This window comes from Ovis canadensis, chromosome 1 (genome assembly GCF_042477335.2).
Source record: "Ovis canadensis isolate MfBH-ARS-UI-01 breed Bighorn chromosome 1, ARS-UI_OviCan_v2, whole genome shotgun sequence".
In the NCBI taxonomy this organism is placed as follows: Eukaryota; Metazoa; Chordata; class Mammalia; order Artiodactyla; family Bovidae; genus Ovis; species Ovis canadensis.
Window position 1 is genome coordinate 271,413,756 of NC_091245.1, and position 13,392 is coordinate 271,427,147.

General features: G+C 45.1%; 1 protein-coding gene across 8 annotated transcripts in view; it reads right to left on the reverse strand.

Annotated features, from left to right (window-relative positions):
* SETD4 (SET domain containing 4) overlaps positions 1-13,392 on the reverse strand; it is a 29,656-nt gene that overhangs the window by 15,774 nt on the left and 490 nt on the right. For 3 of the 8 annotated variants that reach the window (XR_011252177.1, XM_069567683.1, XM_069567701.1), the window contains exons 2-5: positions 10,710-10,879; positions 8,317-8,412; positions 3,777-3,814; positions 1,323-1,411 (exon numbers count right to left, since the gene is read on the reverse strand). Coding sequence is in view for 7 of the 8 variants with exons in the window: in XM_069567683.1 (XP_069423784.1) it covers positions 1,323-1,411; positions 3,777-3,814; positions 8,317-8,412; positions 10,710-10,782 (296 nt within the window). In the remaining variant the exon portion in view is untranslated. Of the gene's footprint in view, positions 1-1,322; positions 1,412-3,776; positions 3,815-8,316; positions 8,413-10,709; positions 10,880-11,653; positions 13,388-13,392 lie in introns of those variants that run through there. The other 5 variants (XM_069567710.1, XM_069567693.1, XM_069567727.1 and 2 more) reach the window with 5 other exon arrangements.

Consider the following 13,392-nt stretch of genomic DNA (forward strand, 5'->3'; position numbering starts at 1 on the left):
CAGGCACGCAAGAACTGGCTCGGTGACCTGAGTTCCAGCTTTGTTTGCAAGAGATTACTTTCTGCAAAGACCTCTTTGCTTCCAACTCTTTTCTCCAGTTTCAAAGCTGTTGCTGGAATTTCACTTGTTCCACTTTAGTAAGGATATAAAATTGGGGGAGATGGGGAGCAATTGATAGAAAGAACTTAGACGTTCCCCATTCGACACAGTACCCGCTGGGCACCAGTAGCTATTCCAATTCTTGCTTTTTAGTTAAATAATATTGAAAATTCAATTCCCCAGTCATAGGAGCCACATTCCAAGTGCTCGTCGGCCATATGTGGCTACCATACAGGAGAACTCAACATGAAACATTTCTATCACTGCAGAAAGTTCTATTGTGCAATAATAACCAGGCAGAAAAATGAATAAGCTCGTTATATACCTGTACAGTTCTGAAGTTTTTGGTCTTAAACTCACCCATTCTATTGCAAATTATATACTGCAGTATTTTTGTTTATTACCAATAAAAAGAGCTCATGTGGCATGGGTGTACTTAGAAAAGTTTTCATTAATCCTTCAAAGTTCAGGTTCCTATATGACCGTGCATTCTACTCAAAACTCCAGAAGCATACAGAAAATGTTAATACCAAGAGCATCCTTGCCTCTACTCAGGCTCATGAAAATATATCAGCCTTCTTACAAAAAGTAAGCCAGAGGGGCTTACCATGGGCTGAGAAACAACACAATTTTTCTTTCTTTATCATTTAGAAACCTCTTATGCTGAGGACCTTCCTCAATCTGTCCTGGAAAACCCACCCAAAAGGAAGAGAGACGCCCTTATAACATAAGCCAGAAAACAGTCTTCAGCTCCTATGTTGGCCTCTTCTCTTCTATGCCAAATCTAACCAGCTCCTTCATATCGTCAACAGCTCTTCATAGCTGAAGCAGAATTCAAGCAAGTACAGTAACGATAAAAATAAAAGCATAAATAACATTTGTCAAGACCTACAACAGTGGAAGAGGTGTGGAGTGCTGTGAGTCAAGGCATTCAGTTATGGTGTGTTATGTCTATGCTCCCACTTAATCCTCATTTTTTGGTAAGGTCAGCTCAGAATTCAAATCCACTTCCCAAGCAGCCTATCAAAAACCTTGAAAATGCAATTTACCATGAATTAAGAGCCAACTTCATAGAATCAACTTTTCACATCACTTCTGACATATACCAGCCATAAGAAGGGACTGGGTCCTAAGGGACTGTGTCTTAGCTGACATACTTGCTGACGATATAAACTTGAAAGGAGAAACACTCGCGCCAGATGAGCTGGTGAGCGGTCACTTACTTAGCAATGTACGCCCCTAAGTAGCTTCTTATCACTGTGTCCGTGGTGAGCAGGCAGCTCTCAGGCAACGAGATAATCGTCTGTCCCTCCTTACCAGAAAGAAAGTAAAGTTTAGAACATCCGTGCTTGGGGGAGGGCCTGAGTGAATCTCCCGAAGTCCCTGATTCCACAGTCATCTACTAAGAACCCAGTGGAGCCCAGCCATAGCCGACCAAAGAGCTTCCAGCGGATGGGCTCCCCAGGCCGAGTCAGCAGACACCAGCAGGACTGCTCCCACGCCGGGCACTACAGCCCCAATGAGAGTCAGAGGTTAACGGTGTGACTGACACCCACCACCAGTCAACCTCCCATCAGAAAGGAATGCGGAAACACTCCCGCACCTCAAGGTCTAGTGTTCCTTCTTGTTCTTACACCAGGAAATAGTGCCACCTATAGGCAACAGACAGAAACCACGCCAAAAATTTCTTCCAGTGAAATGCACGTGCCTGGTCATTCATTCCCAGTAATGACCTATTCACCATATAACCTGTAACAAGTAGCTGAAGAAAGGGCAAGGGTGCCCCCCACCCCCAGCACAAGAATCTCACTTGATCACCTGCAAAAGTAGAGTTTTCAGTTTCTCCCACTGAGACAGAAACACAGGAAGGAAAATTAAGACACCAAGGAACAGACCAGTAGAAATAAAGCACTAAGAAGCCAGATAAAAGATCCTGCTTTCATCATAACTGACACCTAAGTTTGGGTTAAACATCTCGGCCAAAAACCTCGTTTCAGTTTCTGGTCTCCTCATCTGTCAATCAAGACTGAGCTGGGACTTTCCCTGTGGTCCAGTGGTTAAGAATATGCCTGCCAGTGCAGGAGACTCGGGTTCGGCCCCTGGTCCGGGAGGATCCCCCACACCATGGAGCAACTAAGCTCGTGCACCACAACGGCTGAAGCCACCACACCATACAAGGAGTGGGCCCTGCTCGCTGCAACTAGAGAAAGCCCATGCACAGCAACAAAGACTCAAAAATTAAAAAAGAAAGACCAAAGACCAAAAATTTAAAAAAAAAATTTAAAGAACAATTATCCTCACACAAAAAAAGACTGAGTTGGTATGGTCACTAAAATCCCTTCCTGCTCTGACATCCCATGTCAACAAAAAACCAAACAAACAAACAAAAAAACCCAACCCTCTGAATACAAGGTTCTATATCTTGATTGAGATAAATGTCTTCATCATCAAAACCCTATCAAACTGGACACTTAAAATGTGTGTATTTCACTATGTGTAAAATATGTCTCAATTTTCAAAGTTTTCGCAAAAAAGCCACAATTGAAAGTACGTGTAATATAACTGCCAAATATCATTTCCTGATCCAAAACTACCCATAGTCACGACTATCTTCATGAGAGGTACAGAGGTACAAAGTCTGCTACAGAATAGTCATATACCTCCCCTCAAAAAGAAAGATCCTGCACAACAATGTGAATGGTGAATGTACTTAAGACTATTCAACTGCACACTTAGAAATAGTTATGATAGTAAATTTTATGTTGTGTGTATTTTACCACAGTTAAAAATGAAAAAAGAAATTATGATAGCATAATAGAATTACAACATTAAAAGCTACCATTCTTTAGGTTAAAGACACAGACACAGCTAGGTTTAATCTAAATCAAGGAGTAAATATAAAACAATTTTTAAACAGAAAATTCAAATAATTACAAATAAGGAATTCATGTCTAGCTCCACAGAAAACCGTGCATTGGATGCCCTTTAAATGGCACGGAAGAACTAAAACAGACCTTCAAGAGCAGCTATGTCATTTACTTGCTCGCTGTCCAGCCTCGGAGACCGAAGCTGGCTCAGGGGGTCAGGGGCCTCGCTTGGCAGAAGGAGACCCCGGGACAGGCTGAGAGGTCCCCTTCCCTGCCTGCTGGGTTCTACCTACTACGGAGGCTCAGATTTGAGCGGCTCCCCTCCAGCCCCAACCCACCCTCAGCACATTTAAAACATGATCAGCCTTACAAACCTGCTGCAGCGAAGACGGCTAATCGTGCACCCCGACACACTTTCCCTGCTTGCCCTCCCCGGGCGCTGGCAGGTGAGATGCGGCTGGAACTTTGTGGATGAGCAGAAGCCTGCCCCTCCTCACCCTCTGCTCCCTCCTGCTACACCCTGGATCTACACCCTGGAGCTGAGCTGATGGAGCCTGGACCACCACACAGCTCAGGACCACCTACCCAGGCTGGTTGACCTGACGACCGAAGAAACGTGCGCTCCGTGACGCTGGCTTTGTTTCTTGCACACAGCAAACAATTCTAACTGACAGAACTGTATTCAAACCCATCCATTAAGTTAAAAAAAAAAAAAAGTATGTCTAAAATATTTTTAATTCATTTGACTTGAACCCCAAAACCAAGCAGAAAAACCCACTTTGGGTTTCAAGGTGAGAGAGAAATTCTCACCTGCAGGGACGTCTTGCTCATCAGTCCTCTTCCTGTACCTACAAACGCAAAGAGAGAAAAAAGATAAATCCTATGACAGCTTCAAGGTCTTAGAGATACTATTCTGCATATGTGGGTGAACTTCAAAATAACACAAAGCGAAAGCAGAGTGTCTCACATCCTTTGACTCCCCGGGGAAACCGAAGATCAAGAAGCTATTCGGGACGATGTCTCAACCTCCTTTTGGGTTTATGATCCTTGAAGGGCATAGTCCGCCTTAGAGGCGACACCTAAAGATGATCGCCTTCAGGCAGCTCAGGTGCTGGGTCTCAGACGGGCCACCTGAAGCTGGACTCTCTCCCCTGGGGTCTCCTGGCCGAGGTGGGGGACCAACTCCCCAGGATGCCCACCCAACTTCGGAGGCTGGACCCACAGGTTACTTCTACCCATTACCAGACCCAGCATTCCACAGGAATGATCTCCAGTGTTTGGCTGAATGACCACTAAAGCCCATTCAGGTGCCACAACGCCTGGGGCTGTGCCCTCCCCTCTCCAGACAGGCAAGCCACGAGCTGCACTCTCCTAGACAGGACAAGCCACGAGCCATGCTCTCTGACCAGACAGGCTCGGCGCGGTAGAGCTAGAACCAGCTGCTCTGACCAGCTGCTCTGGCCCGTCATGACCAGGGCACAGTCATGACACTAGCTTCCCCAGTGGCTCTGGCAACACCACCAACATCCATAAGTTTACCCCTCCGTGCCCAGCACTCCCCTCCTGCCAGTCAGCTAACAGCTTTTCTCGAAGAGATGGGCACGATATGACCTGTAATCATTGTATGAACTCTCTCTAGTCGTCTTCTCAAAACCACAGTTTCTGACTTTTTTCTCTCAGCTAGTTGTTGTGGTTGTTCAGTCACTAAGTCATATCCGACTCTTTGTGACCCCACGGACGGCAACACACCACGCTTCACGTCCTCCACTGTCTCCCGAAGTTCGCTCAAACTCGCAGATAGGAGGGAATATAATATAGCAAGCCTGTGGGCCTACTGGGAGGTTCTGGATCATGAAGAGAATTCTTGACTCGAGTCCGGAATCAGGTGTCTGGCAAGTTTAATTTAATGAGTAGTCCTTCCTACCTAGAAGCATACTGTCTGCTCGAGCACCTGGTTCTGATTTTAAGAACTTAATTTCTTCTGTGTGTCCCACAGTAAAGTTAATCATCCCTGTGGGCCAGAACCTTTAAAAACCCTTAAATGGGAGGAATTTTTTCCTGTGGAGTCCCTGGTGGCTCAGCTGGTAAAGAATCCACCTGCAATGTGGGACAGCTCGGTTAGATCCCTGGGTTGGGAAGATCCCCTAGAGAATGGAATGACTACTCACTCCAGTATTGTGGCCTGGAGAATTCTCCGGACTGCACAGTCCATAGGGTCGCAAAGAGTCAGACAAGACTGAGCAACTTTCACTTTCATCCTTTAAAAAAATTCATGTGCTAATTTAAGTGGAAATTCCTCTCTAAACATATATGAACAGAACTAAGCGGATGGAATTAATCCAGAAGGTACTTTACCTATATGTCCACAACACAGTGGTCAACAGACCAGAAAACAGGTCACAGTAACTTGTACTTACTAAGGCAAGGTAGGAAGTGGTCATTAGAATGTTATTACACTACTCACTGCCTTATAATTTCTGCTGCTATCTATCCAAAAGGCCCAGATTTGGACAGTGCTTTTAGTGGTAAAAGGAAATATTGGAAAAAATAAAAATAAAAGGAAATACCAGGGTCCGCTCCCAAAGCATAAATCAGATCAAAGTCTAAAGACTGAATCCTGCTTTTAACTTGGAATCCTGCCCTGACGCTCCACAAACTAATTCCCCAGAATTTCACACATTCTGACAGAATCCCATGAGCTTTCTCTGCTATCCTACACTGATTAAGAGCTAACGATATAGAAAACACTTAGGGAAGGTGTTGTGGACTGAATGCTTGTGTCCCCTTAAATTCATATGTTGATTTCTTAACCCCCAATGCAATGGGTTTGGAGGTGGGACTTCTGGTAAGTGACTAGGCCACAAGGGTGGAGCCCTCGTGAATGGAATTTGTGCCCTTGTAGGAAAAGAGAAGAGAGTTCCTCAAGTGAGGACACGAGAAGATGGCAATTCACAAAGCAGGAATCAGTCCTCACTAGATGGTGAATCTGCCCAAACCACAGTTTTAGACTTCTCAAACTCCAGAACTGTCTGAAGTAAGTTGCTGTTTAAGCCACTGGGTCTATGGTAATTGGTTACAGCAGCCCATACTGATGAAGGTTCCTTGCCCCCAGAATTATAACTGCTGGGTTCTGCTCACTGCCAAACCACTTTGCTTTAGCTCGGCCATCACCATGAATCTGGACACAGACCCAGAGGAAGTTGTTGCCACTTTTAAAACTGATAAATCACACTGCTCTAAATCACAGACAGATTACTTATTTTCAGGCATTCGATTGAAACCATATGCCAATTCCAGCTTGATCATTTTAAATCTATCCTTCTTAAGGCAAAGTGACACTCAAGGAGTAGGCAGGCCTTAGGCACAGCAAGTCCACTCTGGACACTGCTTTTCTCTTGATCATCTTGAAGAATTCCATCCGGGACGCCCCTGGTGGCCAGCGGTTTCAGGCTCCGCCTGCTGATGTAGGGGACACAGGTTCAATCCTTGATCCGGGAAGGTCCACATGCCCTGAAGCAACTGAGCCCACGCACCACAGCTACCGAGCCAGCGCACGGAGAGCCGGTGCTGCGCAAGGAGAAGCCTGTGCCCGCGGCTACAAAGTAGCCCCCCAGCCCTGCTCGGTGCAGCCAGAGAAAGCCCACAGGCAGCAACGGAGACCCAGCACAGCCAAAAATAAATACATTTTTTAAACACATTTATTAAGGGGACAAAAAACAAAACTCTATTCAGTAAAATCTAAGGGTATGTTTTTTTACTAGGCATTCCCTGACACACAGCAACAGAAAATTAAACAGTGTTAGAGGCTAATAAATATGGTTCATCTTCATAAAAAAGGGAGCAATCCTAACAGAGAATGGTTCAAAATCAAGTATTTTAGCCCAAAGTCATCATGTATTACTGACACATAGGGAACAACTTCACACACATCCCCTCACTAGACCAGGAGCACATGAGGTAAACAGTTTATCTTGAGGGCGTATAAGGAAGTCAGTGTGCTCCAAGTTAAATTACCTAATGGGTACCTGAAGGATCATTTTAAGGGCCAAGGGGAACCTTCCAAGGCTTACGACTTAAGCATTCTATCAGGTGAAACATCTGCACCTGCCCTGTGACACTGAGCTTCGAGGCCCTCGGCTCACAACTGTCTCTGTGCTACGGCAAACCCGAAACCCATTTGAGGAGCACATCGGTCCTCTCGCTGGTGACCACAAGCCCACTTGTGGACAAAGCTGGGTGGTCTTGTACACAGGCACATGCCCATAGCCACCAGCTCCCCAACTTCTGTGACAGAATGTTCCGGAAGAGCACACTGACCCAAACTTCACGGCAAGATCCTCAATTTTCGGTAAATGCTAATACAACCTCCACAGGGAAACACCTCAACTTTCAGAAAAGAATATTTACCCATTCCTGTTCAGGTGGCTGTGGACACCAGGGCCACAGAGGGGGCTCCTCCTCAGTTAAGGCTACCCTCAGGGCTCCTCTCCTCAAGCCACCCACCCAGGGAACAAGCCCCCCTGCTGGTTCTCTGGAACCTGCTGGACTGAGAAAACTCCTGGGATGCACCCAAGCTAGGAGATAATCCCATCAGCTGCATGGGCTTGAAAATCTCACGAAACCACCACGAGCAGGTTGATGGGGTCACCAGCCCCCATGTTACACAGCGTCTTCCCTACAAAAACCCAGTGAAGACATTTCCCTCACATCTACATTCCAGAAATACCTATAGCTCTGATGAGTAAACAATTTAGTTGTGCTTACAGAACGCTAAGATTCAGATAACTGACCATGTACACTGGGCTGCTGGACAGAGGAGTCAAATTGGCAGCCCACCTCTGACAGGTTCAGTTCAGTTCAGTCGCTCAGTTGTGTCCGACTCTTTGCGACCCCATGAATCGCAACACGCCAGGCCTCCCTGTCCATCACCAACTCCCAGAGTTCACTCAGACTCATGTCCATTGAGTCAGTGATGCCATCCAGCCATCTCATCCTCTGTCGTCCCCTTCTCCTCTCGCCTTCAATAGGGGGTGCAAGATGTCGTAATTATGGCTTTTAGGTGTTATCCTTATCCCTGCCTTCATCTTATTTTTCTATTCTCATCTCCCTTTTCTAACTTTTAATTTTATTTCACCATTTTGGAATTTCTGTCCACAAGCCCCTTAAAACTCATTTTCCAAATAAGGTAACGTGTAAATAAATATCGCACCTACAGGACAGCGTGCCTGCCACACAACATGAGACGTGCGCCCAGAAAGAGCACAGCCCACCTGCGAGAATCGCCCTGGTTCTCCCATGACCTGGGCCCACGTGTCTCTCAGGAGACAGGTGAATGAAAGCCAGATCTTACCTGGAAAACGAGCAGGTATCAAGGTTGCATCTTCAAACCTCCTGTCTTTCAGCCACTTCTTAAGCTCTATAAATTCAGGCTTGTAGCTCTCATTCACTAATCAAGAGAGGAAAGAAAACCTGGTGACTAAAATCACTATATAATTGGATCACTCCAAACGGACAAGATGACTTTAAAATTCATATGGAAATATGGAAGACCTGGGATAGCCAGAAACACTTTGAAATACTGACCTCAAAACTTTTTATCACTCAAAATGACAGTAACTAAGATTGTGTGATACCATCATCAGGACAGGAAAAGAAATCAATGGAATAGAAAAGAAAGCCCAAAACAGACCTACACATATACTGACAACTGTGTTTGTTTTTTTAATGCAAAGGCAATTCCATGGAGAAAGGACAGTTTTGTTTTGTTTTGTTTTTTAATAAATACTGCTAGAACATTTGGAATAAACATATCATGGACTATAATTCATGTTAAAACAAAGTCCTATTGATACACATTAACAACACAGAATTATCTCAAAATAATTATGCTGAGTAAAAGAAGACAGATTTTTAAAAATGCATACTATATAATTAAATAAAACCATAAAACACAAATCAATAGTGAAAGCAAATCAGTGGTTATCTGAAGATGGAGGAAAGGAGGGTTCAAAGAGGTGCCAGATGAAAGGATTACCAAGGGAAATGAGCAACTTCTTAGGGTGATAAATAACGTTCATATCTTGACTTTGGCAATGGCCTCCTGTGTGTATACATATGTCAAATTCTATCAAATATGTGACATTCATTGTGGGTCAGTTATACCTCAATGAAAGTGTTTTCTTAAGAAACATATGATCTAAAATACAAGGCTCCTAAAATAGGTTATCACAACCTAAACAGTTCACAGTAAGAGCACTGAATAAGCAACTACTAAAGGAAATGGCAACCCACTCCAGTATCCTTGCCGGGAAAATCTCATGGACAGAGGGGCCTGGAGGGCTGCAGTCCATGAGGTCGCAAAGAGTCAGGCACGACTGAGCGACTAACACACACTCCCAGCACTGCTAACCACTGTGGAGGACGTCCAACATGCTCTTCACACTCGAGAAGTTAATGTTCTGGTTGGGGAAACAAGACTCCCACAGAAAACCAACTGGAAAACCAGAAGGTCCTGAAGAGTAATACCCTAGAAGCCTGGAAAGCGGGTGGCATTAGTGAGAACTGGAAATGGCATTACCGAAAACATAAGACCTCAACTCAGTCTCAAAGGTTAGAGAGAAAGGCGACGAGCTGGGAGAAGGGAAGAAAGCGGGTTTGGCTGGAGAAAGACTATGGGGAATGGCAGATGTGGGGGAGGTTGGTAGAGAACCTACTTTCAGCCCAGGGAGAGGTGGGGGGGTGGAGGGGGGCGCACTTCGAAAGGGAGCTCATGGCAAACAGCATACAAAAGACAATGAGGCTGGACCTCCCTGGTGGTCCCGTGGCTAAGACGTCACAGCTTCCTCTGCAGGTGGCATGGGTTCCATCCCTAGCACAGGAAAGCTCCTACATACTACACAGTGCGACCAAAAAAAAAGAAGAGGAAGACAGAGGGTAATAGGTCTTTAAAATAAAAATAAAGACAGTGAAGATCCTGGAGGCTCCTAAACCAAAGAGGCAACAACCCTTTAGGAAAAGTCAGACTGACGGTGGCAACTGGAACTACCAACAGGAAAGAAAAACAGCGATGTGATGAAGAGCCAGCTGAGGTCACCTCTGGGTACAACAGAGAGGCAGAAGTTAACCTAAGAAAGACCAGGTGAGAGTGAGTGGGACATGGCCTGCAGGGCAGAGAAAACTTCGTAGGCAAAGACAACCTCCAATGGTGCTGAGGTGCTGCAGGTCAGCGGGGAGACATTTTGCTGTCATCAAAAACAACAAGTGCACTTATGTAGTCCTCTCCAGTGGGCCAAGTACCTTCACATACAGTATCTCGCTCAGACTGGGTTACACTGAACTTGAAATGATAAACTTATGTCCAAACACTGATAACCTATAGGTAGTGAGAGGTCAGGCCAAGAAACAGAAACCTGGGAGTCATCCCCAGAGAAGATAGAGCAGAAGCGATACATCTGTAATCCCATAAGGGTTTAAAAGAATAAAATGGCACTATTACAAAACAGGATTCTCTTAGAAGAGGGCTTCCCTGGAGGCTCAAATGGTAAACAATCTGCCTGCAGGGCAGGAGATCCAGGTTGGGAAGATCCCCTGGAGAAGGGAACGGCTACCCACTCCAGTATTCGAAGTATTCTCTATGAACACTGCTTATGTGCCTTTGAGAAAAGCTCTGTCTATCTGTTAATATCAACCAGCAAAGGATTCCTTTTGTCATCACTTGCACCAAAAGAATCAAAAAAACTGTACCTCCTCTTGATTCAGAACTTCTGAAGAGTTTTCGTCTTCTGATCCGGCTTGTTCTTCCTCCTCCGTTCTTCATATTAAAAATGCAGTTTCTGTTTAATTGTCCGAACTAAAACAAACAGCATTTTCTTTGCTTTTCTTTCCAGTTGTATGACAATCACTGTTCTTTGTACCTGTAAGGACATAAATATAGAAACCATTTCTCTAAAATGTTTTTGTATACAAATTGTTTATACTATGAGCTAAATCATGATCCCTGTGCAGTAACAGAATTACCATTATACAGTTTTATCTCAACTTCCTACCAAATGCTGATTAATCATGGAAATTCTTATTATCGCGTTCATAATTGTGTGCACATCTCAATGCTAATCAATGTTTACTAAGCAACAGCCTAACTGTACTCTGAATAAACAGTAGCCACACACATGAAAAGATGCTCAACATTGCTAATTATTAGAGAAATGCAAATCTACAATGAGGTACACCATCTCACACCAACAACAAATGCTGGAGAGGGTGTGGAGAAGAGGGAGCCCTCCTACACTGTTGGTGGGAATATAAATTGGTGCAGCCACTACAGAAAACAGTATGGGAGGTTTCTCCAGAAACTAAAAGCAGAGTTGCTATAGGATCCAGCAATCCCATTCCTGTGCATATAGCTGAACAAAACTATAATTCAAAAAGATACGTGCACCCCTATGTTTAAAACAGAGTTATACACAATAGCCAAAGCATGGAAACAAGCTAAATGTCCATCTACAGATATGGTGCATATATACAATGGAGTACTATCCACCCATTCAAAAAAAGGACAGAATAATGCCATTTGCAGCACCATGGACGGAACCAGAGGTTATCTAAGTGAAGTGAGCCAGAAAGGGAAAGACAAATACCATACAACGCCACTTATACGGTGATCTAAAATATGACAGAAACGAACCTACCTATGAAACAGAAACAGCCACAGACAGAGAGAACAGACTTGCAGCTGCCTGGGGAGGGAGGCGAGGAGGATGGACTGCATTGAGATGCAAACTATTATATACAGAGTGAATGAAGAGGGCTTACTGCATAGCACAGGGAACGATATGCAATATCCCGGATAAACTATCATGGAAAGGAATATAAAAAAGAATGTATATGTGCATTTATACATATAACTATATATATAGAATCACTGTGCCATACAGCAGAAATTAACACAACACTGTAAATCAACTATACTTTGAAAAAAAAAAAAGGCAACGAAGCCCCTAACTGCCAGGAAGTTGTACACGAAAAAAAAAAAAAAAAAAAAGGATTCTCTTTCAGTGTGAAGTAATAATTTGTTCTTAAAACCAGGATCCTGAAACATAAACTAAGTAGGTGGTTGCCAGAGATTAGGGAGAAAATGAGAACCAGGAGAGCAGACAAAGCAAAGAGATGATTATAAAATCTACAGTGACCACTACAGTTTCTACATGTTAGTTCCTCAGAAATGTAAAAATGAAATCCATGAATCACACTGGCATGATACAGGTAATGGAGTATTATTAAGCCATGAGTTGAAAGTACCTACGAAGACAGAATATACAAGATATATTAAGTGAAAAAATAAAGTTGTGGAACAAATTCAAATACCCCTTATTGGTCTCCGTTGGGCACACTTTATGTTTACAAAACAAGAGGATTTAGGAAAATATTCAAAAACGTACAAGGGGAGGGGGCTTTTACTCTTCCTTCTGTAACTGCCTATTCTGACGTATATATGTGCGTATATATATATATGAGCACATAGTGACATAACTCTAATATTACGTATGTGCATATTATGTACACTTTAAGACTTCCCTGTAGCTCAGACGGTAAAGAATCTGCCTGCAACCCAAGAACCCCAGATCAATCCCTGGGTCAAGAAGATCCCCTGGAGAAGGAAAGAAACAGCAACCCACTCCGGTACTCTTGCCTGGAGAATCCCAGGGACAGAGGAGCCCGGTGGGCTACAGTCCATGGGGTCGCAAAGGGTCGGACACGACTGAGCGACCAACGCTACTTTAACCAAACCACTGTTTTTCTTAAATTACTAAAAATTACCAGGCAGCCCATGAATAACGAGACACGAACCCCAGCCTCTATTACTGTACTATTACTTCCCAGCGATGGAAGGTTCCGTGTTTGATCGACCCGAAGGTGGAGTCGGGCCCCAGGGCCCACCCCGGCTCGTCCCCTCGGCGTCCCCAGCGCCACTGCAGCGCGCGGGCCGGGACGCCTCCGCGCGGACCCCCAAGACCCGTGGTCCGGGGAGCGAGGTGTGCGCGTGGCGCCAGGGTGACCCCACGGCTGGCGGCACCGTGCTCGCCCCCCGTTCTCATACGCCAGAATGGAGGCCGCCCCTCCGTTGGCACACCCTCCGCACCTACCCCGCCCCGCCCCACAGCTCTGCCGCCGCCGCAGGACACAGGGCTGAGTCCCCGGCCGCTTTACAAACGCCCTGACTTAGGGCCCTTCGCGCCGAGGATACTCGGGTCGACTTTCGATAAAAGAACGAGCCCCCAGTACTGGGGGGCGTTAAGTGTAAAGCGCAGAGGCATGGCAGGGGGTAAACAATCTGAATTCAGCTCTCTTTTTTAAATAAAAATAGAAGAGGAGCCCAGGAGGAAGCCGAGCCCCGTTACCCCGGCAACCGGAGGCCCCGCCCCGGAAG